We start from the raw sequence: 26,569 nt of genomic DNA on the forward strand, positions 1-26,569 counted from the left end.
TTGATTATAAAACCGTCTATATTTAAAAACATGTCTTCAAAGTCATCAACAGACTAGGATTATTTGTAACATCTGGCCAAAGCTGTAAACATTTATCAAATCTTTTCCTTTGATTGCTTGTTCTTTCCAGTTTGGTTTGGTCATAGACCAAAACTCTCCAGAAACTCAACTGCCCATGGACACTCATGGCAGAACTCCACACCTCTCAGTTCTGATACTGCATGGACAGCTGAGTCTCTCTGCTTTTACTTGTGCTGTATTTAGGGATCAGCAAGGGAACTCTTGGTCTCCACATACTCAAGTGCTGCTCTTTTGACAGCAAGGACACTTTCTGCTGTACCAAATTTCTTCTCATAATCCAGGTAGCGTTTAAAGAAGAACTTCATCTTCTTTGGTGCCAAGCTCAGGTGTATGACCCTCTCAAAGATGTCCCTGCAAGAAACCAAAGTGATTCAGATCGCTGTGTTGGTGACAGCACTCAATATAAGCCCTGTATCCTGTCTTTGAACAAAGAGCAGAAAGTCAGGGGAGACATTCAACCTGCTGCAAAGTGCTGGTGCTCAAAGACAGAGATTCCTGACAACTGGCCAAAACCCTGAAGTAGAAGCCTTCTATTTGCTTGCAGAACTCTAAGGCTGCTGGTCAACTTAAGCTAAGATCCAGCCACTGTATTTGATCCTGCATTCATTAAGTGGATGTGGCTGGATCCATAGTGTGGGAAGCTGGACTTCCTTTTGTCAACTCTCAGAAAATAAAAAGAAAAGGAAAAAAAAAGTTTCTCCATTTTTATGTTACAAGATGCACAAGGCCTTGATCTCAACCTTCAGATACAACAAGGCAATCCCTCCAGAGGGACAGCAGAACCTCAGTGCAAGTCCTCTGGTTTCTGTCATGCAGGCCACTACTTACAAAATCAGCCCCCTTCTGCCCTATGGATCTCCTTGGAGTCTCTTCAGTCCTGGCAAGGATAAACACTTCCACACACCCCAGTTTTCTTTCTCTAGGTGATAATAATTTTCTTCTGCTCTGCTCTGGGAAGCCCTATACAACCTCATGCTGCAGGGTACCTCTGATCTTTTCAGGTGTTGCTCCAAGCACTGTACTCTGCCCCTTCCCAGCCTGCTGTAGCACAACTCACCGCACTTCCTTCTGGCTGCCATGTTTGATCATGATGTCCATGTAGATGGACCAGATGTCTGTCCGCTTGGGATAGCTGCTGAGGGTGCTCTCAAATAGGGCTTTGGCATGTTCTGGGTCCCCAAAACGGAACTCCAGCTGTGCAAACCTCGAAATGACATCCACATCTGGAACAAGTAATGACATGTTAGGGTACCACAGCAGCTCCCTTCCCTATGAGCAAACACAAGTGATAATTACACAGAACAGAGGCAGGCACAGAGACAGCACCATCTCTACCCAGAGACAAAAGGCTCTATTGTAAAGTGGTTCTGTACCAAGGTGACCCTTCTCTCTCCCACTCTGATCCCACAGTTCACTTCCCATTTCAGCTCTCTGCAGGAGACAGAAGTTTATTCTTATGTTCAAAATGTATCTTGCAGCATCCACGGGCAGCCCGACAAACCTGGGACTAGACCAACTGAACTTTTCTACAGGGCTGTAAGACTCAAAGTTGTCTTTGCTTTGGGTGCTTTGCTTTTGCCCATCACAGCAAATTCTATTACGGGAGTATGTAGCATTGATATCCAGGTTGAAATTTCTCTTCCCCTGAGAGTCAAGGGCAGCACATTCAGCACCAACTGGTTGCACTTTTCACTTATTACAAACAGTGTCACAGGCAGAGATACCAGAGAGCAGTCCATCTACTGGAAACCTGTTAACACATGGTCCACATTAAGGATGGCGAAGAGTGTGCTTACGTTCTTTGGTGGGCAAAGCCTTGAGAGCACGCTCCAAAAGCCTGTGTGTAGCCTCAGTCTGGCCTTGCTTCAGGAGGAAAGAGGCGTATTTCAGCCACACAGATTTCTCCTGACGGAAACGCTTCAGCATTGTGTGGTACAATTCTTCTGCTTGCTGGAAGGGCAGAGTTGCGTTAGATCACACAGATTCATAATAAAGCCTTGTAGCTTTAAAACTCTTACTCATGGCCCAGGTATCTCCAAACACTTATGACAGAAAAGCAAGTATCACTAGTTCCTTGTCTGCTGTCAATCATAATTATTAATCCCAGTTAGGAACAGGATAGACCTAACACCTGACAGCTGGAAGCTTATACAGCCAGCATTGGTAGTTTACTGGCATGACTGAATGGGATAGGTGCCTGGGACCTGCTTGCACTATCTTACCTTGTACTTCTCAGAATTGGCATAGATGTCACACAGATGCTGGAAGACTTTCAGAGGTTCATTGTATTGAACAGCTCTCTCAAAGACCTTCATCAGTGTCTCCTCAGTACCATACATGTTCTCCAAGTTCAGCAGAGCTACCCAGACATTCAGCTTCTCCTGTTCTTCCCTTAAAGCAGATGTGAACAAGAATATTTAGCCCTTTACCAGTCTTCATCAGCTTTTTGCAAACCACCCTACAAAGACTCACTGACTCGTAGCCTGCCTCCAGGACAAAGGAAGGGGGCATACTGCTCACTGAAACACCACTTTTGGAATAGAGCACAGCAGTTGTCTCACACTACAACTTTGGATCACTGTTGTTTGTAATTAAAAACCACAAGGATGATTCAAGAAAGCACAATATACTTAATCATGCTGTAGAGATGGTTTAATACACAAGGGTGCAGCCCCAAGAGTTTCACAGTTTGTTTCATGTTTTGATTTAAGGACAACATCACTGACAGAATAATGCTCTTCCAAACCCTTCTAACTGCTCAGAAGTATGTCCGTGCACTCAGTGATATCTTGGGGAGTTACTGCACTCATCAGCTGCAAGTCAGCTGCAGGCCAACTGTGGTGACTCAGGCCAGACCTTCAAAGGGCCAGCTGACAATTGCTACCATTTAATCCTTTTGAGATCACTGAAACAGACTCTGCCACTCCACACACACATGCACACACACTGATGATGCAACCAATGCTCTTCTCCCACCACAACTACCCCACAATGATTTATTCTTTGGGGCATAGAAAGGCAGAGCCCCATTATTACCTGAAGCAGATTGTTTTAAGCGCTCTCTCTGCCACAGCTCTGGCCTTCTCAATCTCGGTAGCCTGGAGGTGGAAAGCCATGTACTGTAGCCAGAGGATGGAGCTGTTGGGACTGCTCAGCACCAGGCGGTCAAAGTCATCTGCTGACTGGGGCTGTCGACTCGGGTCCATCAAAGCTGCCTCTAATTTGCAGAGCTCCTTCTCCTTCTTCTGCTTCTCTAGCTCCTTCTCCTTCTTTGTTTGTTTCTTCAGCTGAAAGAGCAAAAAAGGAGGACTGGGGAAAAGCAGGCACTTCATAGGCAGGCCCAGCTACAGCACAGCCAGACCTCAATATGTCCAAGGCTTGGTGGTTTTCACAGGAAGAGGTAAAGCCAATTGTTTAAGAGAGGAGGAAAATGGTACACACCCCCCACCCCTTCACACACAGTTCACACCTCCAAGAAGAGCAGCAGTACATGAAATCTCATTACTTTTCATGAAATACATTGAGGGACCAAATATTTTGCTAGTCTTGCACCCCAACTGCAGGATTCACGCTTCACCCCTCCCTCTCATTCTTCCATCTTTACCCTCTGGGCCAGTGCTCACCACCACCCTCCACTCTATAAAAATCCAGGATACATGGGGAGAAATTGTGCAAGACTGGGGTATGTTGCTGGATCACTAGGGTGACTCGGGTCTAAACTGGGAACTGATGGTGCCATAGCCCTCTGCACAATGCAGCTATACCTTGGGCAACAAAGCATCAGCCATGCACGGCCTTTACAGAGGGGATGGGGGAAATCCTGAAGAGCAAACATGAAAGCAATTTGTGAGCTTGTTTCCGATTTTGCTGAACTGCTCACACTGAAAAACTCTTCTAAAAAATTACAACATAAAAGAATAATTTTTTGGTGTTTTTCTAAGTAAGAGGACTGTAATTTGAAAAGGGTTTTCATCTCCAGGTTTTCCTGTAAATTTACAACTCAGAAAAGTAAAAAACAGAGCTGACATCAAACACAAAAATTTTGCTTTCATGAAAATGTTTGTTTGACCCTAAATAATTATCTTTTTTAGCATGTCAACATAAGAAGCCCTATTCTCATGCAGCCATGGTAAAAATAGGGCCTCTTCTCCTCTGCTTCAGAGATATCTGCTGCTACGCCCAGTGCTCAGAGTAGTTAAGGAAGTTCTGTACTAGCTGTCAGAGATGTCCCCTTGGGTTAAAAGGCTTTGCTATGGGGCAGACAGACCTGCAAATACTGAAACACCACCACCATGTGGTGTCTCCTGTGCAGACAACACTAGTGCACAGTACCTTTGACTGTAGATCCTCCTCCTCCTCGCTCTCTGAGCTCTCTTCCTTCTGATTCAGCACAGGTATATCCATTGCATTCATGTCGTCATCCCAGGTGAAGCCCATGGAAACCTGCAGCCTGGGAGCTTCATCAGGTTTCTTTATCTGTTTGGAGGAAGACAGGGAATGCCCTGGGTTTTAATCTGAAGTTCTTATACTGAGATCAGACAACTGCTGTTTGCTTGTGGCTTCTCTCTGGCCAGTACTACTGACTTCTCACACTTGCAAGCAGCCTACCAGCAAAAACATTAAACTCTGGCCACCTTTGCTGTAATTTAAACTCAATCCACCTCAAGCCATTTTCAGATGACACAAACACCAGTCTGTGTCGCTCCTATCTGCAGCAATGATATTTAGTCATCCAAGTCAAAACTGACATCTCAACAGGACTGGAAAGTCATTTCAGGCTCAGGTTCTCCTCCAAACTTCTCACCTTAGATTTCTTTTTAGCTGCCTCTTCCTCCTGGTCATCATCATCCTCCTCCCGGTAATATATCTCAATTCCACTGTCATTTTCATCTGCTGGGCAGACCTTTCTTTTTTTTGGCTTCGCCTCCTGCAACAAGGGGAAATGAGTGGATGTTGGATGGCAATAACTGGGATGAATCTTAAAGGCAATTCTGATCACAAAGTAAAGAGCCTGACAGCAGAGAGAGGGTGGTGCCCTGGCACAGCATCCCCCACTATCCTCTCACATAACAGAGACAACAGGGAATAAACCCATGCTCACCTACATGTGGTGCCAAGACCAACAGGACGGGCCACACAAGCAACACAGTTGGGCTGCTAATTCAGTTAGCTCCCGCCCAAATGGAATAGTTTTTGATCTTTGCTGATCTCTAATGCAATTTAATCTTTTTTTCCTACTCTGTATAATTCCTCAGCCTGATCCTAGTGGATCTTCCTAGTCCCTTCAGTATTTGGGCCAACCAGTCCTTTAGCATGTCCTGTGCAATCACATCCATACCTGCTCACTTTCAGAGTTTTCTCTTGTGCGTTTTGCCTTCAGCTTAAGCTCTTCTCTCTTTTCCCTGTCATCTGCCTCTCTTTTCTCTTCCTCTGCATCATATCGTGGCAGGCCTAGGGATTCAGGCAAGACGCTTGGCATCCCAGTGTCCTCGGGCAGGAGAGAGAGCTCAATATGTTTTTCTTTCCCATTTACACTGTGGTGCATTGCCAGGAGTAGCAGGAGAGAAAAGGTGGGGGGAAAAAAAAAATCAGAGCATTTGCAATGACTGCAAGGCTATGAACTTCTTTCAAATCTTCCTGGCTTTTATCCTCCCTCTTTCCATCCTCTCCTCCTCCACCATCTCCTTTCCACTAATACATGGCCCATTTTAAAGAACGTTGGACCTACCCAAGCACCTTGGCAGTGAGCAGCTTTCCTTCAGGCAGGTGCTTTTCATATAAGGAGTGTTTCTGTACAAAGTAAGGGGAAACATTCTGGAACAGGATTCGGCCCAGAAGAGAAGTGGACAAGCTGAGAAGAGGAGGAAAACAAAAATAAGTATTCCATAGTGGGGGAAAAGAAAAATAAAAAAGTGCAGTGACTGTATCTGTAGCACCACCAGTTCTATATTGTGTCACACAAACTTTCGCTACTTTAATTTCATAGGCTCAAGAAAGCAGCAATGACATCGTGATTCCCAGGAGGAAATTCATTTTGCGACACTGCATTATGCCAGAGACTGCCCTCAAACAAGATTCCAGAATCATACATTCAAAACAAGTTCTCCAAGACCCCTCATTTCCCAGAATAATTTTCTTATGCTACTTACCCAAAGAATACACCTGATGGACTGATTGATTTGACATAGCCTCTCACTAGCTGGCCTTTTTTAACATCCTTAATACATGTTATTTCAACATCCTCCACTTTGCTGTTTCTCTTTGGGTTTAGCCTAAAAGAAGAGAGAGGTTAGAAGTTAAAGCACTCGTCTGAATAATCCACATTGTGCTCTGGATATCAAAAAAAGAAATCTGTGTTAACAACAGCTAGTACCTTCTGGGAAACATACCAGATCAGAGACACCCTTCAGTTTATTCAAATGTACTAATGGACTACCTGCATTTCTGCGAAGCTATACGTAGCATTAGGGAATAGACACGCTGCTGTAAACAAAGCCAAGCAAAACAGATCAGCCTGGCTTCCTCTGACACTAAGAAAACGAGGAAGTAAAATGCTGTCTGAAACTCTGCACAGCATTGGCTTGGGTTTTTTTCCCCGCGTATTTCTAAGATACTTCATTCCACATGGTTTATGCATTTTTGTTCCATAGAGAAGACAAAGCAAGAGGCTCAGTTTTAAGAGACATTTAGGACTAAGTGTGCTATTTAATCAAAATCATTAAAATGCAGCTGAACATTGAAAAATAATGTGTTTGTATTGCAAATTTAATGGTGGAACTTTCCCTTTCTTTCCAAATAAACAAAAAAGTTAAGTTAGATCTAGAAACTATGATGAACAGAAATTAAATCTGAACCCACTCTATCAGCTCTACATTGTCAGACATCTCCACATTTGCCGATACACAGGAAAATCTTTCTGAAGTAGGGACAAAACTCATCCCTCAAAAAAAAAAAAAAAAAAAAAAATTTAGTCCTTGTCCTTTTAACACTTCGCACTGATCTGCCCAAACCAACAGTTACTGTATTTCACTGTCCTCTTCTTCACTAGTAGATCAACAGACTGGAGGGATGACACATACCGGGATTGCCGGAGAGATAACTGGATTTTGCCGTTCTCATTGGAGAGGATGCAACACCTGCATGGCAGAGTAAGGGAAGAAAACAGAAAGCTTTTTTACCTGTTAAAAAAGCCATAGGCAGAAAATAGATATTTTCACTAGCAGAATGAAGCTCTAGAGGAAACAAACCACTCTGTCCCTCAGAGCACTTGCTGTCTAACACAAACCAGCATTACACAACAGTTCATGAAAACTGCTAAAGGGCTTTTTGAAACATATCTACTTCCTTTATCCAGTCTCTATTGCTAGTACAAAAGACTTAGATTGTTACAGCTCAGTCACTTGGCCTGTTGCACTCTCCAGCATTCCCAACAAGTCTGTGAAGTAGGGAAATGCAATTACTTGTGCATTATAAATGTAAGGACAACTGACTTGCCAAACAGCCCACAGAACCACAGCAGAGCTGGGATAAGTGGCTTCCCTCAGTCCCATCAGCACCTTAGCTAAGAGAGTAGCTACTCTCAAAACAGTCCAAGACAACAGCTGAAAAGGGGCTTCTTCACACATGGAAAATAAAAGACTTTCACCCAAAGGCATATAAGGTCATAAGTCAGCATTACTTGTTAGCTATAGACTGAAGCTTACAGGTCTGGCATCATCTTATGGCAGTGAAAAGCCTGTCACCAAAGGGGGATATTTCTAAGCCTTGCAGCTGGAGGGAACAAGAAAAAGAATTACTGACCTGACAATCTTGCCAACTTTGAAGTCACCCAGAGGATTCTCCGTGTAAGTATCATTCAGGTGAAAGATGCTGACTTTGCCAGTCTTCCCACCTGGCAGCGCAATGGTCAAACCAACGTGTGGAGTCACCTTTGTTACCAAGCCTACAGTGATGGTGCCCTGCTCCAGTGACTGAATTCCTGGTAAAAGTGAAGGAGGGAGAAAGCTTCATAATACTCCAAAAGCATGCAATCAAAGCAACAGGGGTAATGAGTCAGTGAAGCCGATTTTAGTTGCCTAGTCACATATCAAGCCCACCAACTTTTGTTAAGGTGCAGTCTATACACTCTCTCACGTTCACAGCAACGTTTGTCTTGGTAGCCCAGACAAGGTCCCCTTAGTTGCACAGTTCCAGGATCCAGGATCCATAATGACAGACAAATGCTGGCAAATGTACCATCTCATGTCTGAGATCAGAAGGGAATACATTCCTAAGGGGTCAGGGAAGGCTTCAGTCTGAGACAGCAGGGAAGTGATTCTTTAGTCTATAGGTCTGACCTCTCTTGCCTTGCATGCTGCTACATCTGGGTCAGGCTCCCAAAGATTAGTTCTGTCCTACAGGGAAGTACAGCTTGGCTCTGGAGTGTAACATCTTCACCTGAGGGGTCAGTGTAGGCCTACCTCTAAGTAAAGCATCATATGCAGTGGGGTCCTACTGTTAAAGCTCCACTATACCTGTGAGTGACAAGCAGAGGTTTGTTTCTGTGACATCTGTTCCAGTCACTGTAGCTGATACTGCCTGGCCATTTTTGAAGCTCTTTTCCGGATGTTTTAAGACCTGAAAGAAAAGACAGATTTCCACTTATTACCAGAAAAGGAGCTTTGCACAACTCTGACTGGTGATTCTCCTACGAAGCCTTATACTTTCTATACACATCTTTGATGTGTATACTTGACTGATAGCTCAGCATCGCTTCAATGGTTCTGCTATCCTCAGCCAAACTAGCTACAGGCATAGTACTTGCTTCTCAGTGAGGCAGTGACACCTAAAGGGCAGAGGACTGGATTATGAGTTCACATGGATGTCAGAAGTGTCTGCAGTCATTACTTGCAGCCATGTGCACAGAAAAAAAATTTTTATAGCTTATCTGTAATGGCCTCTTACCTTGGTGTTCAGAGACAGCAGCAGATGAGGAACTCTTCCTCGAATGTCAGGGGCGACTTCTACCTCCAGCCAATTTTTGAGGATGTTATACTGAGAAGACACCAAATAACCAGAGAAGACAGCATGAGACCTTGGGAAAAAAAACCCTTCCCTGGTGGATTCACTGATTTTTAAGGCTAGAAAGAACTACTCCAGCCTTGGCTCTTGCACCAAGCAAAAATGGTGATTTGGCTTCTACTCTTACAAGCATAACACTGCTGTAGTTCACAGGCAAGTGCACACGGGATCAGCAGTGAGCGTACTTTGTGCTGATGGCATACACAATTTCTCAAAGGCCATTTTGCTAGAGCGCAGGGTGGGAAGCATCTGCTGGCAACAAACAGGCATGTCAGAGAGGATGAGTCAGCTCGACTCTGTCAAGTATAGAAAATGTGACTTCCTTCTCCTACTCTCCCCGTAAGACACTGCACTTTGCATGGGTCACTCTCACAGTTAATGAAGACCACAGTAGTGTCAGTGTTTAGGTCTGAATTAAGGCCCTTGAGGTCACCCCCACTTGCTGCATCCCCCAGCACACTTCTTAGGAAGACTCTGACCTCACCTTTTTCACAAAACAGGTGACTGTCTGTCCAACATTGTAGAGTCCAAGTTTCTTGAGGGCACTGTCTTCTTTAAAGTTCAGCATTGCTGTGACCTTCCCTTCTATTTCACTGTTTGCAAACAAAGAAAGAGGACATCAGTAGGACGGCTTTGGTCCTAATGGTGAAGATAGGAGTTAGAAACCCAGGAGATTATGGTGAGCCAGTACTACTGTGACAATGCCTTTGTGACATTCATCCCCATCCCCTCCCCAGCTGCATCCTTCTGCAAGGAATTAATTCTTCCCTGGGCTTAAGAGGGAGTCCTTCTGACATGAATGGACATGCCAGAGTCCAGACTGGCAGAACCTGAAGCCAAAAGGACGTTCAAAGGAAATCACGTGCTAGGAGAGCACTGTGAGGTTTAACACAGCTCCCAGACCCAAGTTAGTGTGAAAGAGAGAGTAAGAGGCCTTGCCATACCGCATACAGGTGTGACCTTGCTCATGGCCAGCTCCTTCACAAATGAGAGGAACAAGGGAGGGAACCTACAAGGATACAAGGTCTGTGAAGCATCTGCACACAGCACATACGCCAACAATTACCTTGGTCGAATGCTGAGCTCTGGAATGGACCGTGTGAAGTGCGGATGGGTGATAGGCAGGTACCTAAAGAACAGGAAAAGGATCAAAGTTTCTCATGATCTCCCCAGGCCCCAGTCACCCACCTGTAATCCCTCTGCACTGGCAAAAAAAAAAAAAAAAAAACCCCAGGTGTAAGCCCTCTAAAACTACCAAAACCTTCCAGTTCCAGTTCTTCCTACTACTATTTCAGTGGCAATTTAGGTACCCAAAATACTCCAGCAAATTTAGCCCCTGGGGCCAAATCCTGCTTGTATTTATGGCTTCCACTGGACCTTAAGAGTTTAGACATCTTTTTTTCTTGCAATCTACACTCAAGACAAATACAGTGACACAGGTAGAGAACTAATTCACTGAAACCTGGATCTGGGATAGAATATAATAGCATATCTCCTCAGGCCTCAGCTACCCCAGCAAGGGTAGCTGTAACAGCAGCTGGTGACAGAGGGAACAGCCTAGACCATCTGAAATGAGTTACTGTTTCACCCCTTGCATTGCCCAAGAAGTACTATTATGTGCATGTTTTCCCACCTGTGAGTATTCACATCTCTGCCTCCAATGACTCGAGCAGTCACCTTCTGTCCAGCTTTCAGAGTATACGTTGGAAAAGAGCCTATGGGCACTTCATCCAGAATCCGGGATGCATGGATTGAACCTGTCAGCTTGTCATCAATAGCAACTGTGACATGGGTTGGTTTGACGGATTTAACAGTACCAGTAACAGTATCCCCCAGGGAAAGCGAGTGTTTCACAGCAGGAAGCATCTCTTCTAATGCTGTCTCAGATTCGCTCCGGACCCTTACAAAAACTTTCTTCTTTGCTGGGTCTTGTACTGCTAACAAGACTCCGTGGTCATTCACCTTCACTACTTTTAAGGTTGCAAAGATTGTTTGTCCCACCTTCAGTTTTTCTGAGTCAAAGCGGAAGGTGTCATTGAAGTGAGATGCTATGGGGATAGCTGCCAGCTGGCCTGTCTCCAACAAAGACACAATGGCAAAGTCTTCTGCTATGTGCTGCACAATGGCGGAGTGCTGGGAGTTCTCTGTGAGCCGCTAGACAGAAATGGAGATAGTGACTTCTCCTGCTGAGATTTTGATTCCTTCCACTCTACCTCCCACAATTCTAAAAGAGGAAACAGCCCCTCCCTCAAAATTCATTAATTGCCTAGAGTTTGCTAGACAAACAGAAACACACAAATCCAAAAACTGAACACATACTTGCTTGGCTCTTTGTTTTAACAGTTCTTCCCGAAGAGAAACATACACCTTGGAGGTGAGGGCATCCACATGGAGAACCAATGCCTTGGTTTTCTCACCAGGAACAATATTTTTGTCTACAAATGAGAATAAGGAGATTATTGCCTGATGTCAGTGAAGAATTTTGACCAACTGAGCTAGTGGAACATGACAGAGAGGAAGTGTTGCCCATAGTTCAGTTTAATTCCTGAAGACCATAGTGATAAAAAGACTGCTTAATTACTTATTGTAACTAAGTTACTGTAACAAAGTCAACTTAGTACCAAACATATAATAAGTCTCTTTAAGAAAAGAACAGATTCCTCCAACATTAATGGCAAGGAGGAAAAAAAAAGGGGGCTTTTTTATTTGGAAAAAGAGTCTGATGCTTTCATGGAAGAACTATATTGATTTTATGAAGTTGCAACTCTTAAATAATGCAGACAAGGCTGACTAAACACAAAGGCAAGGTAATATAGATTTTAAAAAAGATTATGCTAACATTTGCACAAAACCATCATCAGTCTATCTGTTGCTGAGGAAACAAAGAAACTCTTCTGAACACAGAAGTGCTGGGGTATTACTCCTGCTGAAGTTAGCAGTTTATATTGGTTTCATTGGTTTATTCAATATCTCAGCATGTACTTGTTTGGTTCTGCATAATATGGCACTTTTCTGCTTTAATTTTTGAATTGCAAAGTACTGAAATTGCAGTCCTGTTCTAAAGTCATGTTGATTTAAAAGAAAAATTAACAGCAATTTCAGGTAGAGCATACTCCAAGGAACATATTTTTAAAGTAAGAAGAAAAAAAATTGAGAAAGCTGGAGCTTGTATTAATACTTTGTCTATATACAGTATGCTTCAACCAAGGATCTCGGAGCACAAACTAGACCTTACAAGAGGCCCAAGATATGAGGCAGGATTAGGTCTGGTTTACAGATGGCATAACAGAGGCACAAATAGGTTTAAATGATATGTTCCCAATCATGCAAATGGGTCGGCAACACATTAGGAAACTAAACTACTCTTCAAGCCCATTCTTACTCTGGTCAGGCTCCTCCCATGTTAGTTCCTCAGCAGCAGAATTCATTTCAGAACAGAGGTTTCAAAGTACAAGAGTGAAAACCAAACCAAGCAAAGACAAGACCCTCACCTCCCAAATGGTAGCGAGTGGCTGTTACAGTCAAGCCTGTGACACAGCTGCCGCTGAACAGTGCTGAGCCATCCTCCTTCACATCCTGCACGACCAGCTGCAGTTCCTTCCCAGGCACCAACTCACAAAGGCCTTGGGCCATGCTGGGCTCCCCTAAATAAAGAGAAGAAGAAGTGGGAAGTCAGTTTTACCTATGTTGTTTCTTTGCAAACAAAGACAGCCTTCACATTTGCTCAAGAGTGCACAAACAAGCATTTATATCCACCTTCATAACAGAAAACAAAGTTTAGGCTCCTGAATCTGTAGAAATACAAAGTAAATTCTAAGAGTTAATCAAAGTAGAAACACTTTTGTGGCATTAAGGATCTGATAACTTTGGAGAGAACATTTTCCAATCTTATAGAAACACTGGCACACCACATTGCATATAGAAGAAGGTGAAAGCAAAATAGATTAATACTAAAACCACAAAGCAGACCTGTCACTTCACAATTATAGGAAACAAAACATTAAACACTACTGGATATAAAAAGAACCTAAAAAGGCAAAGTTAGAATTTGATAAAAATCAACTGCAATACATCCAGTATTCCTAACACTAGAAAAACAGCATGTGAGAAAACCTTTGCTGGAGGACTCATTCAGCAAACCTGTAATACAAGTAGGCAAATCTATTTGTAGAAACTCATCCTCATGTGAGCACTAGTTTTGGGTTATCACAAGAACTTGAGTGCCAGCATAAATATCCTTGTACTTTCTAGTTAAGCAGATCCTGGCTATGGCTCAGGGGGGTTGGAAAATCCCTCTGTGAAAGTCAAGCATCCCATGCGCAAATATCAACAATAAAAAACAACTTGATGACCACAGCATGCACAGATGCAGATTTCTGTACTATAAGAATAGTAGGAGCAGTTCTCGACTGCCTGTAAAAAACAATGCTAGTGTCCTTCACTGTCATAGTGAAAAAAAGCACTGTTAGATGAAGGTAGAAATGGTAATTTCTCATCAGTTATGAGTTACCAGCAAATACAGTATGCATACAAATAATACACAATTACTCTTGTCAACGATTCCTCTTTATTTTGATGGACAAAGCTAGTCCTATTTGCTTAAACACAGTAAAAGCACCTGCTGCCTGCAGACTATAATAGGCAAATAAGGAAATTCTTCTTAAATCAAAGCCTTCTCCTCTATTATTTTAACCCTCCAAAAGCATCATTCACTTTAAACAGATGTACCATTCTTCAAAAAGCACCAGGGGAAAAAAGATCATGGCTTTACCATCAGACAGCTAACTTGCCCAACCTTTCTAAAATCACAGTAAGTGACGTTGATGCACTGACTCAGGCCAACTCCAGTTGTGTTCTGCTCCTCCATCACTTTTGAGTACAGAAAATTGACATGATGTCCATTCTGATTCTTATGTGCCTATCACCCTACTATCCAGGCACCGGTGCTGTTTTTCCTAAACTGACTAACTAGCAGGGGTACGTCTTAAGTGCCTGTTTCCAATACATGAGTTTGCACGCAATGAGAGCCTCCCATATTGCTTATCACCATTCCCTTTTCAGGCATTTGGGGAAATTCAGGTTTGGGCTTTGGGCAGCCTGTTTTGCTTCACTGGTGCTTTGTGGCAATTCACTCAGGCACACAGAAATAAACTCCTTCTGGACTTCCATGAGTCATTCTTCCACTTAAAAAAAAACCCAAACAAACGAGAAAAAACATATTCCTACACCTCTGTTGGCACATTAGATTGGGCCAAGCTGTGAAACCTATATCCCTTATATCTGTAAGCTCTTTGGAGTTTAACATCTGTTTACTGAACAGAGAAATCAGGTCTACAGACTAAGGCTCTTAAAATACAAGAGCATAGAGTACTAAAAATTAACCATTGCCAGATTCAAAATAAACAGAGACAATGCTTCACGTGACACATAATTAAACGGTGAAACTACTGCCATATGTCTCAGTTGATTAACTTTTAGATTGGTTCATAAAGCAATTACAAATATTCACACCAAAAAAAGCGTCTCCAAGGCTGGAGAAAAGCTTTGGTCCACAGAACATCCAGTCTAACCCTGGCCTTTCTTATTTTCACTTTCACAGGCCCTTCAAAGAACCCATCCTTTTGTACCATTGTATCTCCCTTCCTCTATTGGTATATGGACCTCACAGTTCGTCTATTTATCCCCTTATTTTTAATTCTCTAAGCTTCAACCTGAAATCAATGTAAGGGGCCCAGTAGATTTCAGTGAAAAGAGCAGCTTCTTTGGCTTGTTCCAGCTGTAGCTCCAAAAAGCCTTTTTGTCAATGGCAGACACTGCACACACATCCTTCTTCTAACAAGCTCCTTTCAGAAGCCAAGTCTTTGCTTGAACTGACCTTTCTTTCACTTCAAAGAAAATGGTTTTTCCCTTTTTGTTCCTCTGGATCCCCTTTTCTGTGATATGATCCCCTTTAGCAGAACATGTGCAAACTTTTACCTCTTCTTCTCAACAAGTTCCTGATTTCTTTCATCTCCTTGAAATATTGGTTCAGCAGGGCAAAGCTCTCTGCAGCAGAATCACCCGAGCTGCACTCTGACACCTTCAGATTGAGGAGCACACGCTGCTTCTCCTCATCAATGCTCATCACCTTCGCAATCACAGTCTGTCCCACCACAAAGTGGTCCTTGGTGTCAGTCACAAACTTGTCACTCATGCTCTGTGCAAAGGAAACAAAGGGGCAAGGGTTACTAAGCACAGCTGCTAACTATCAACCACCTGCAGTGCTGTTCAGAAGGGTTTGAGTTAAGACTTCATGAAAATGCATAAGAGAAATTAACAAAGACTAACGAAAAGCCATCAATTAAAATGAATTACTGAAGTCACATGAAATCCTTGTTGAAGCTTAAGCTCACTTGAATAAAATCTTTTGTTTCATTTTGGAAGTGAATTTAAACACAAACCTAAAAGCAGCTTTCACCCTACTGGAGGAAACTGTGCAAATACAGGATTCACAGCCCTATTGTTCCGTCCTTGTTATTGTACCTTTGCTAAAAAGCCATGTTTCAAGCATGCCTGATTACACACATGCTGTTTACTGAAGTGAATGCATTGCTTACCACTTTGGGCGCCAGTCCTGTCACACCAAAAGGGAACTCCACAAACACTCCAAAGGGCATCACATTCCTCACATAACCAGTCAACAGCATCCCAGGCTGGATTTCAGAGAAACTTCTCACAATTTGCTCCTCTTGTACAGCAGAAATCACTGCAGACTTCCTGCTCAAGATCTGAACAACCAGTTAGGAAAAATGGGAAAAGATGAATGAAAGGAGCTCGATGCCAAGTAAATCTATTGGTGCTGCTAACCATTCAGCTAGAGCACTTTTTGCAGATTAGGCAGTACAGGAGCTCAAAATCCCACAATTCCAATTTCTGTCTTGATCTCTCTACACTAAAATTTAGGAACCAATGTCTCTTAAGCTGCTCAGCATTAAAGATGCATGCTTCACCCTAGCAGAAATGTCAACCTCCTAACATTTCTGTTCTGATTTTTGGTATAAAAACAGCAACATTTTTGCTAAGGTTGTGATATGATTAACAGTCCAGAAGCTGGTTGGGAACTTCAGTCCTTTCACAACCAAGTCCTAGTTCCGATGGGATTCTAGCAGCAGCTGAGCCTCACTTTTAACACAAGCAAGTTATAATGATTCTTTGAAGCATCGCTAGCTTGACAGGCACTTCCACTTTAACACGCTAACTAGTATATCTTCTGCTTGTTGCAGATACTCTGGATTCCTGACAGATATCTCCTTCCCCCCACTTTGTTTGAGTGGTTGAGGTGGCAAAGGATACGATATGGTCTCCCTTGTCACTTAGGCACATAACTCTGGGCAGGACATCTCCCTCTTGAAGACAATGCCACAGGAGCTTGCAGGTAGCAACGAAGTCAGAGAGGTGCACTGTGGGAATTGAGGCTATCACATTGCCTTCATCTTCTAAGATAGAAACCTCTAGCCCACTATCTTTCTTCTTCAAGACTTTCACATCAACCATCTGAAAGGAGAACAAATACAGTGATATAAAATCCCAAGTGTCTTTGAAGTCATCCCTTTTGATGCATAGGGTACCAAATGCTGTGCTGCAGGGGCTCTGACATTGCCTCCCAGCTCTGTATGAGAAAAACATCAACTAGGCTGAGCCTGAAAAGCATGCCAACATTGGTAGTAAAATAAAAAGTAATTCTCAGCTCCCAGAGAAATCAAGAGCTAGAAACATTCTCTTGGTTGTGACTTTTTGTTTGAAGGCCAAAGGGAATAATTTAAACAAGATTAGAACTGTCCTGTTCCTGCATTGGCAGTATCTGCAGGGTGTTGGAAACTGTTCATTCCAAAGACAAGGGAAAAGGGAAGCATTTCAAAACATTTCTCCTAAATTGCCTTTTTCCAGGGAGCAAAAGCAGCTGCTTTTGGAGTGAGAACATTAGCAGCATCCAGAAGAAAGAGGACTCCACCTAGGAGTAGGAGCACTAATTGGTACCTCCAGAAGACTGTCCTGGGACTCCTTTATCCTGACCTCTGACAAGAGAGATCCTGGTTTTGATCCAGGAGGCCAGCCACACAGTAAGAAATGCACATTTAATGCTAGTTCCTGACCACCAACAGCTTTTCTTGAAGCAAGGTTGTTCAAAGCAATACCAAATCATTTGGAAAACACATAGGAAAAGGCAAAAAAGAGAGAAGTCACTGAATTCAATACCTCTCCTATTTGATATTTCACTTCCTGTTTCTTCTCTGGAGTACATTCCTTTTTGTCCTCCGGGGCAGGTTTGCTTGATAACCTGAAGGACAACAAGAGTCTTTCCTGCTGGGGGTCACATTTTAAGACCGTTACTTTAACAACCTGCAGCCAAAAAAGATAAAACAAAAGTTTAATTCAGCTGACCATCCTCCTCAGTGTGCTACCACCTACAAAATGAGACAGGGAAATGCATACACAGTACACTTTACTCTCACGCCTAAGGATAGCAGGCCAGTGACTATAACTTAACAGGCTCAAACAGAGCCAAATGTCCTTCTGATCACACAGATGGAAAATGGAAATACATAATCATTAAATGACTTGCTAGAAGTATGTAGCAGGTCTGTAGCAGAGTTGAGAATAAAATTCAGTTCTCCAGATTTGCAGTCAGAAATCTTGACTAGAAAATTACCTCCTCCTTAGCTAGCCAACAAACAGCAGGATTAAAGACAAACAAAAGCACCAGAAAAAATAATGAAGAGGGCTGAGATCTCTATAAGCTTGCCCACAACAAAGACCAGAACTTGGTGAACAGCATGGTTCCCAGAGTGCCTGGTTTAAGATGTGCAGGATTTGAAACAAACAGGAAAACCAGAATAATGCAGAGGCAGAAAACCTCATCCTTCTGATTCTGTAGGTAAGAGTTTTAACTTCCTTAGAAGAAACTGCAGCCTAGAACCCCAAGCTTCTACTAAGTTCTCAGTAACTCAACCAACTGTAGTCCCTATGTCACATACCATGGTACCTCCTGCACACCAGAACATAGAGAGCCTAGAAACAACGACAGGCTTGTGAAAGGACATAAAAATCTCTTGGTGTAGCTGGTTCCTCCAGGGGAAAACCCACATTGGAGCCAACTCAACTGCCGATTTCTCTTTTGCATTCAAACACAAGGCATGGCATAGGTACATTGATTACCTGGCCTTCATGGAAGACTTTATCTGGAGAAGATATGGGTTCTGAGCTCAGCTCATTCTTGGGTACCAGACCTTTAACATCATTGTAGAACTTCACAATGCAGCCAAACTCCCTTGCACACACCACAAAGCCATGTGTGATCAGACCTGCTTTTGCATCTTCATAATTGGAGAGGACTGGAAGCTTTGACTGGATAAGACTTTTCTTCAGAGTAAGGATCAGCTTCCTTCCTGCAGGATTGCACTCTAGCACCTACAAGAATGAAGTACAAGAAGGTTCAAAAAGCATGTCTGCCATTGCCTGACCAATCCAGCTGCTAAATTCTCAGAATAAAAGATTGCAAAGCAGCTAAAGACCCTGTCTGGCAGCTCTCACCCGACACCTGACTTCATCTCCTATGTTGTACTTCTTCTCAGGCTGCTTCAGGATCACATCAGCGAGATGCATGGATGGCACAAGCCCTTTAATCCCATCAGTCACTTTCACCTGCATCCCAATGGGTTTCAGAGCAAAAACTTTGCCCTAGAAGCCAAAATAGGGAAAAGGATCAGTAAATTCAGCATGGAAAGCAGACCGTGCACAAGTAGGAAACAGCCATGACCTATTATCACCAAATCTAATCACCCTCCAAAAAAAAAAAAATCTTAGTCCAACCCACACTCCACCCAACCAATCTGACCCATTAACTTTTATACATTCCATAAGGTTATTTTACAACTTCTTTTCCTTAAGCACAGGCTACTTCTGCAAGATCCCTATTGACTCTGGCAACTTAGAATTGTTTCCAGAGACATATCCAATACAGTCATGACTCAGACATAAGAATGATCATAACTGAGTAACTTTCATCCCATCAGCGGATTGTGATGGTCCATACATGAACTTTTACTTTCAGTGTAAAGAGTGCAAGGTGAGTTTTAATTTCTTTTACTCGAGTCTTTCTAAAAATGTATTCATGGTCATAAATAAATTACTGACCGTGGCTAAAATTTTATTGCCTTGGCAGCATCATGAATAAAAACTTGAACAAAATGGGGAAAGAAAAGTATTGCATTCCATTAATCGAGTCTTGCAAGGAGAAGTTTTTCTCCTCACTTTCATCTCACTAGTCTGGATCAGAAGTTGAACATACGTATTAGGCACAGGAAATGCACATTAGCTAGACCATTGTTCTTAGTATAACGGCCACACAGGACTGCACAAGTCCTTCAGAAGCTCACCTGCACCACATCCCCTGTGTGGATATCTTGGTATTGCAGAAACCGTGCTTCAATAATCTGACTAGGAAAGAGACACAGCAAGAGATGACCAATCAGTCAACTTGAAGGAAATCCAGGATAAGAGGAGACAGTCCCCTCTTTGCCTTTCCCAAATATCCATTATCCCCCACACACCCACCAGTACTCTACAACTCCAGAGTTCTGTGTTTTACTCCAACAGACCCATCTCCCAAAACAGCTCTCTGGACATAAAGTTCAGGGAGGTTCACCAGGCTCCATTCCAGGTGACAGCCACACAGTTATGGCCACCAGCCATGGCTCCATGACAGGGGAACCCATCATCTGTATTGCTTAAAGCCACATAGATGGAAATACTAAGAGGGAGGAGCAAAATGGCTGGGACTTGGAATATTAAGGTTCAACTTCCTGTTCAGCCACAGTCTTCTGACATGACCTCGGCAGAAGTAATTTAGCTTCCCTGTGCCTCAGCTCACCAACTATATAGACCGTGTCCCAATTCCCTATAGGATGGGGAGGATGTGCAAGATGCCCAGACAACCTGATGTGACACAACAGAGATACAAGCCAAAAACCCAAAATGGCAAGTTCCAGTCCAGCAAAGCAATGTAGCGTTTTCCACTCTCAACCACACCCTTCTAATCCTTCAATCAATTTTCTGGAAGAGTCTATGAAACTTACTATTTCAGAGATACAATACACATCTCATCCATCAGGCTGTAGTCAATGATCCGACATTTATGTTTGCATCCTGTCTTAAATGCCCCAGGTTTAAAGGATTTTCTGGTTTTTGAAAGATGTTTCAACTAGAAAAAAACAAATTAAAATTTAGTGTTTGGAAAATGGAAGCACTGATATAGACCCTAGGTTGGAGTGGTAGCATCTGACAAAATTGTTCCTCTAACATACTCTCTCTGTGCAGCAGGTTTCACCAGTTCTTCCACAACAACCCTCCTACATTCCAACCTGAACAAGGGTATGTATGATTTGGCAAACACCTTCCACATTCTCTTAATTTTGTTGTATTTGTCTCACAAAGAGCATAAAGGTAGAAAATAAAACCGCCTCCTAGCCTTCTTCCCCAGGAGGCTAAGATAGCTATGGAGGACTTGCCTCACCACCCTGGTACTCACCCGTGCAAATGCAAGAGTGCCATCATCAAGCTCAAAGACAGCACCAAACTGCTTGTAGAAAGCTTTCACTGTCGACTCCTCCACCACTGCCCCCATGCGATCATTGGAGAGCTGGTTTGGTGATCCCCCAGGGTGGAGGAAGGCCTGCCGTAGAGTAAGCCGCACCACCTTGGAGGTGGGGTGGATAGAGAGGATGCATGCTTTCATCTGGGAGAAGACAGTATGGTCATTAAACGCAAGTTTGTAAACAAAAGAGGAGAAAGGCACATTACTCATGTTTTTAGACATTATGCTTGGTATCTGAACTCTTTGTCCATGTACAAGCACTTTCCAATATTACTACTAAGACATCACTTCAGTTCTAACAGCTTCAAAGATGAGGGATTTTTGCTTTTGTCTGTTGTTTACAGACTAGACTAGTACCAATACAGTGAGGAGAACATGACTGCGCAAGTCATTTTTCTATCCCTTGCAAGTCTCTCATGCTTCCCAAATAAGTCTTCCATTACCCCAGGAACGGCTTTGCTCTTTACAGCTCTAAAGCAGCCATGATAATAATTCAAAAAAAAGATGAGAAAGACAGCTATCGTCAGTAAGATTTCAGAGATTATTCCATGGAAACATTGGAGAAGATAAGAGATGCTGTAAGCGACATGCCAACTCCAGCCATCCTTCACTCTCCTTACCACTTGATCTGGAGAATAGTTCATGGATTTCTCTGGGTCCATGTGCATGAAATCTACAATGCCAGTGAAGGAAGACAGAAAGCTCAGTTTCATCCCAAGTGGGACCACCTAGGAAGCGGAAGGAAAAGATGCCAGAAAAAATTTGCACTCAGTTTTCATGCAGCTCAGAGAGCAACTCACACATTTCACAAAATGTCAGTGCTGATCAACAAGCGCATCACAAGAGACAGCAAAACCACTAACAATTCTGCTTTCTACATTGTTTTGCAAAAATAATCCTTTAGTTTTTTGATAATGCTGTGCATACTCTGAAAACTACTGCTAACCTGTTGAATACTTTATCTAGGTAAAGGCCAGAGAAGCACAAAATGGATCCTGTTCTGCTTCGAGCTTCAAGACCAACTTCAGGCTGAAGCCTTTATACTTGTGGCATTACAACCAGGACAGAGATCAGACTTTAGGTGAATGAAGTGGAGGGAGTGTCTAGCAGGTAACAGTGTTTGCTACTGTAAAGTAGTTGAGCCCAAGCACAAAATTTTCCAGTGCATAAACCTCCACCTCTACTTCACCTGTCTCCCTGCCTTCAGCAAGGCTCAAAAAAAAAAAAAAAAAACAAAAACCCACCAACAAAACAAACCCAAACTAGAGCTTACCTTCTGCACTCGAGCTTTCACCACCAGCCCTGGCAATAAATTGGAGAGCGTCCAGTTCTGTCGCTCTGTTGCAAGGGATGCAGCAACCTCTGATCGATCAACAGACAAACGGACCACTCTTCCCTCATTCTTTACTTCCACAATGATACAGTTCAGGTTCTGGCCTATTTTCAAGTCAGGCCCTACAAAGACAAGTCACAGCATAAAACCTCCACCAGGAACACTCAGGGATTCCCTTCTGATCTTTCCAAAACTTTTACAGAAAGCAGGCTGAAATCCAACGGCTTGCTGCAGACCAGCCACAAAACTGCTGTTTTCAGCAACTCACAAAGACTCCACTTTGACCCAATCTCATTGAGGTGCACTACCACCACAGATACAACAAGCTTTAACCTCTCTCATTCTCCACCTCCATTTTAACCCCAGCAGCTCCTCCTGCACTACTTCTTACCTCTCTTGACTGCTTTGATGTAATTTTGGGCTTTCTGACGGGGCAGGAAAGCATGAGTCCCACTGACTCCAATATCAATGAGGTAGCCATGGTCCTCCACACTAGACACAAAGCCAGAGAGCAGCTGTTGGGAGGGAAGCACTGCAATTCAGTAATGCAATGAAACTGCTGGGTCTTCAAAGAATGCACATCTGGTAAGATTCCCCACCCAAGTACTCACTTGTTTCATAAGGACAGAGCACCAAGTTTTCCAGAGCAGCAGAAAGAACACTACATTCTTTCTTATTACACAGCTCATCTGGCAGTGAGGTCTCAACTCTACCCTTATCCAACTATGCATGTATGGAGTTCAGAAACGGGTAGGGAAAAAAAATTGGGATGCTCAAAAAATAGTAGGTGGTCTAATTGCAGGCACGTGCCTACAATCATACAGCTGGAAACACGAAAACTAAACAACTAAGCACCTCTGCAAGGCATGTTAAATACTATTCTCTGCATAAATAACAAAAAAACCTACCCAGAAAGAAAGCATTAAATAACTTGTCCATATCAAAACAGAATCGGGCAAATTGATTTCATGAGTGACAGCCTGGAGCCAAGACCCAATACTGCCCTCTCCTCCCAGGTCTCTTCCATGGTGGGAGCAGCTCCACATTCTGGTCTGATCCCATGCAAGGACAAACTGAAATGTTCTCCCATGCACTGTGCAAGAGGCACCTCCAAAGCCTACAGAGGCTGTGACAGACCCAGAACACGTACCATGCCCGATGCTAGTGCTGAAGCGTTCAGACCCTTATTGACCTTCTTGGGGTCAATTGATAATTTGATACTCCGACGTCCATCAGCACTTTTCTCAACGCTGGTCACGATGCACCTGACAAGCATCCCTGGAGAATACATGTCCGAGAGCGAATTCAAGTCCTGCCCAGCAAGATGATCAAGAGAGAAACATACAAATTTTACAATATTAAATAATATAAGGAGGCCAGAATTTGTTACTGAAGTAGCTTTTGAAATCAAAATCCCATAGTAAAGTCTTGTTTCTCTGTCAACCCTACAATAAGAGACAGGAAATGCCACAAACACCACGATCTCAATACAGAGGCAGGATGACACTATGCAATGTTAGCAAGACTGGTACGCTTTGCTTAAAAAGGAATACTGTGTGGGCTGGAGTCAGGAGGTTGCAGCTGAGGAAACATGTACAGAGCCAACAATGACCCTAACCTCACCTCCCTCATTAACAGAGAAAAACACCACCACCAAAAGGCTACTGTACTTGGCAGGTCCACACTCCACACCACCTTGGGAAAACTTTTGGAGTGCTGACACCAGAGAGACAGGGTAACAGGTTACTCCATCCTCTTTCTTTCTAGCAATCAGCATTATCAGGAAATTGCAAAGTTTGCTTCGAAAAGCCAGTTCCAAACCAACGTCAGTCTACATTAGCACTACGCAGTAGCATGTTGCATGTGTCAACACACAATTAAACTGCAAGGACTGTGCTACTCCCCATGCCCCTGAAAAACACTTGCACGCTCACAACATTTTCCAACCATTTCCCTAACTTCCTGCCATCGTTGCCTACAGCCAGGAATAAGTATTTAGCTTCAGCAGCAAATAGGCAACACAAATCTCTTCATGTTCAACAGGCTGTCTACGAAGTTCAAGGACTATTCAGCCAAAGCTAAGGCATTGCAGGTGATCAAATTCAAGTCAGCTGCAATACACTAGAAACCAGGCTCCTAAGCAAGACCTCAGGGGTGGTTCTGAGGTATTATGAACACCCCCTAGCTTCCAGGCACAAATCACAGCCTCAGTCCAAGGTCTCACCTCCAGGAGTTCTCCTTGGGCCACCTCTTTGCTCAGCAGTTTGCTGTAGGCATCGCTGATCTGTGTGACCGGCACAAATCCTGAAAGTCCATTGGGCAAGCTGATGACTAGCTCGTAGTCACTGACCTCTTTTATACAACCAAGGAGCAGCATCCCCTCACAGAGCGCCTGGGAAAGCAGGAAGAATAGCATACCATGGATATCTTGGCAAGTCAGTGATAACAGTGGTAAACACATTTTTGTCCCAAATCACTGATGTATTTTACAGGTTTAGCGAGGAAGAACATGCCATTTTTACATAGCCCAGAAGAGAGGGGCACACAAAATCAAAACATTTATCCACAAACCTCAATTGTCAGTGGTTCAATATTCACAACACTGTCTTTAGCAGTGGCTATGTTGTCTGCCTTGAACTTTTTCTGCTTTCCTTGAACACTCTGGCTCCTTTTTCTTTTCTGGGATTGTTCTTCATGGTGAACCTAAAGCAGATGATAAGCAGAGAAGGTAAAAAATAAAAGTGGAAAAAGAGATGAACTTTGCACTAAGGCAGAACTCTGTTGCCAGAAATAAAATTAGAAGAAAATACTAGGATCAGAGAAAAAAAGAGAACAACCTTGCTAACGGCTATATGTCTACATGCAAGTCTTCGAAAATATCTCCTTTGGGCTGAGGCTGATAATTTATAAAACTGTGAATCTTGCGAATGGAAAAGAATGGCGCAAGTGATTTGCACCACATTCTACTAACAGAAAAAGAAAGATCAAACTTAGTCTGTATCCACTAACACCAGCCTCACTACACGAGCACCTCGGGAATAAGATGCTTGTGGGAAGTTTAAAAGCTAAAGCCTGATCGATAATTTTGATTGAACTTTTTCCGTCATCACATGCAACATGCATCAGATATCAGGGACCTTTAAGAGATCAGGATGAAGGTGGATGTCAGCAGTTACCTCTTTCTGGAAGTCCCTTCTACAGTTTACTGTAGAAGTAAGGGATAGGAAGGATTGCAGGTCATATTCTGACAGTGGGAGAACCCTGAGAAGAATTAATCAAGAATACGCAAACAACATACATCAAACAAGTTGTCCCGCTCTAACTTTGTGTTGGGTGTTTTTCCCTCTGTGGGTTTTTTCTGGATGCCCCCTCGAGGAAAGTTTTCTTCCAGGGATGCCATACTTGCACTTCTATAGGACAAATGACGAAACAGAGATTAAATGTGCAGTTGTTACACTTGTTCCTCACAAACACTGAAGAGAAGTAAGAGTGAACTACCCCCAAACTACGAAATCGTTCAGATGGCTACTTTACAGTCAGTGACAAAACAAAAACTCACGTCCAAACGTACTTAACATTTGACTACACTGAAGCGTTGCAATGGTACATCTAAATATGTGCATCCCTAACACTTTTTACTATTGCCCAATTCTACTAGAGTAATAATTTTTTTAAGGGATTCAGAAGCACCACATAGATACTCATAAAACTGCTTTAACCATAAGTTACCTGAATAGATCTTTATTATATTCAGTGGACAAGCTGAAATTACCAGCTTCAGTCATCAAGGAGAAAGTTGTGAGTGAAACGCTAAGTAAGCTTGGTCTGCATGTTTACTTTTTGGACACCACCCTTAAAGGTTAACATAATTTGATACATCTTTGTGTAAGCCGTACCTCTCTACATATATTTAATAGATACGTTTAACATTACTACGTTTCAATCAGTAAACACCACCTTACTTATTAGGTCACGATTCACATGCTATTTATGACTTTAGTCAACGGTCCTTCTACAGAAATTAGCACTGAAACGCTATGTTGTCAAATTTAAAGCAGTCCGTTAGACATACAAAACTCCTTTAAATGTGAAAGCGCGTCATAAGATTAAAGTTCATCAAGGCACGCTTCGTCAAAGGGCTCGCTGAGCAAGAGACGCCTTCCACGGCCGGTAACTGAGCCGGCTGCACCGGCCACGCCTGCGCCGGGCAAGGCGGGAGCTCTGCCCGCAGGGGCCTTACCTCCCCCGGCCGCTGTCGCTCTGGCCCCCGCAGCCCCTCTCTGGCTGCCGCCGGGCCCCGGGCCGCTGCCGGGGGGAGCCCGGGACGGGGGAGCGGGACCGGGAACCGCACGCGTGCAGCACGTCGAGCCGGCCGGAAGCAGTACGGCGGGCAAAGGGGAACAGGCAAGCGGAAGCGGCGGGCCTGCTTCTCAGCCAACCAGAAGCTCGGGGGCGGAGAGAAC

General features: G+C 43.4%; 1 protein-coding gene across 2 annotated transcripts; it reads right to left on the bottom strand.

The window, feature by feature from the left end:
- PDCD11 (programmed cell death 11) lies at positions 1 to 26,485 on the bottom strand. Of its 2 annotated transcripts, none has more exons than XM_030030622.2 (36): positions 26,347 to 26,485; positions 25,405 to 25,516; positions 24,678 to 24,809; positions 24,331 to 24,498; positions 23,257 to 23,418; positions 22,498 to 22,621; positions 22,047 to 22,228; positions 21,394 to 21,501; positions 20,708 to 20,914; positions 20,256 to 20,380; positions 19,557 to 19,617; positions 18,712 to 18,858; positions 18,337 to 18,588; positions 17,377 to 17,520; positions 16,474 to 16,674; positions 15,738 to 15,908; positions 15,118 to 15,337; positions 12,633 to 12,785; positions 11,461 to 11,576; positions 10,775 to 11,292; positions 10,208 to 10,270; positions 9,626 to 9,734; positions 9,025 to 9,114; positions 8,595 to 8,697; positions 7,882 to 8,059; positions 7,161 to 7,217; positions 6,231 to 6,353; positions 5,810 to 5,932; positions 5,420 to 5,615; positions 4,886 to 5,008; positions 4,414 to 4,557; positions 3,118 to 3,368; positions 2,304 to 2,472; positions 1,878 to 2,031; positions 1,139 to 1,304; positions 1 to 432 (listed from the first exon to the last, which is right to left on the bottom strand). In XM_030030622.2, the coding sequence occupies exons 2-36, from the start codon at positions 25,504 to 25,506 to the stop codon at positions 261 to 263; spliced, it is 5,514 nt and encodes a 1,837-aa protein (XP_029886482.1). In that variant the 5' UTR covers positions 25,507 to 25,516; positions 26,347 to 26,485; the 3' UTR covers positions 1 to 260. The 2 variants fall into 2 exon arrangements, with proteins under 2 accessions (XP_029886482.1, XP_029886483.1); XM_030030623.2 differs by having other exon boundaries at positions 10,775 to 11,295.
- Between the last annotated feature and the right edge of the window lie 84 nt (positions 26,486 to 26,569).

Source organism: Aquila chrysaetos, chromosome 11 (genome assembly GCF_900496995.4).
Source record: "Aquila chrysaetos chrysaetos chromosome 11, bAquChr1.4, whole genome shotgun sequence".
Classification (NCBI taxonomy): Eukaryota; Metazoa; Chordata; class Aves; order Accipitriformes; family Accipitridae; genus Aquila; species Aquila chrysaetos.

Excerpts from the sequence above, each read along its gene's own strand:
- PDCD11 (XM_030030623.2), bottom strand. The coding sequence starts at position 25,506 with ATGGCATCCCTGGAAGAAAACTTTCCTCGAGGGGGCATCCAGAAAAAA. Across the intron at positions 9,115-9,625 it reads TCACCTGTTTTGTGAAAAAG|TATAACATCCTCAAAAATTG; the intron begins GTGAGGTCAGAG and ends GTGTCTTCTCAG. Across the intron at positions 7,218-7,881 it reads AAAGTTGGCAAGATTGTCAG|GTGTTGCATCCTCTCCAATG; the intron begins GTCAGTAATTCT and ends TCTGCCATGCAG.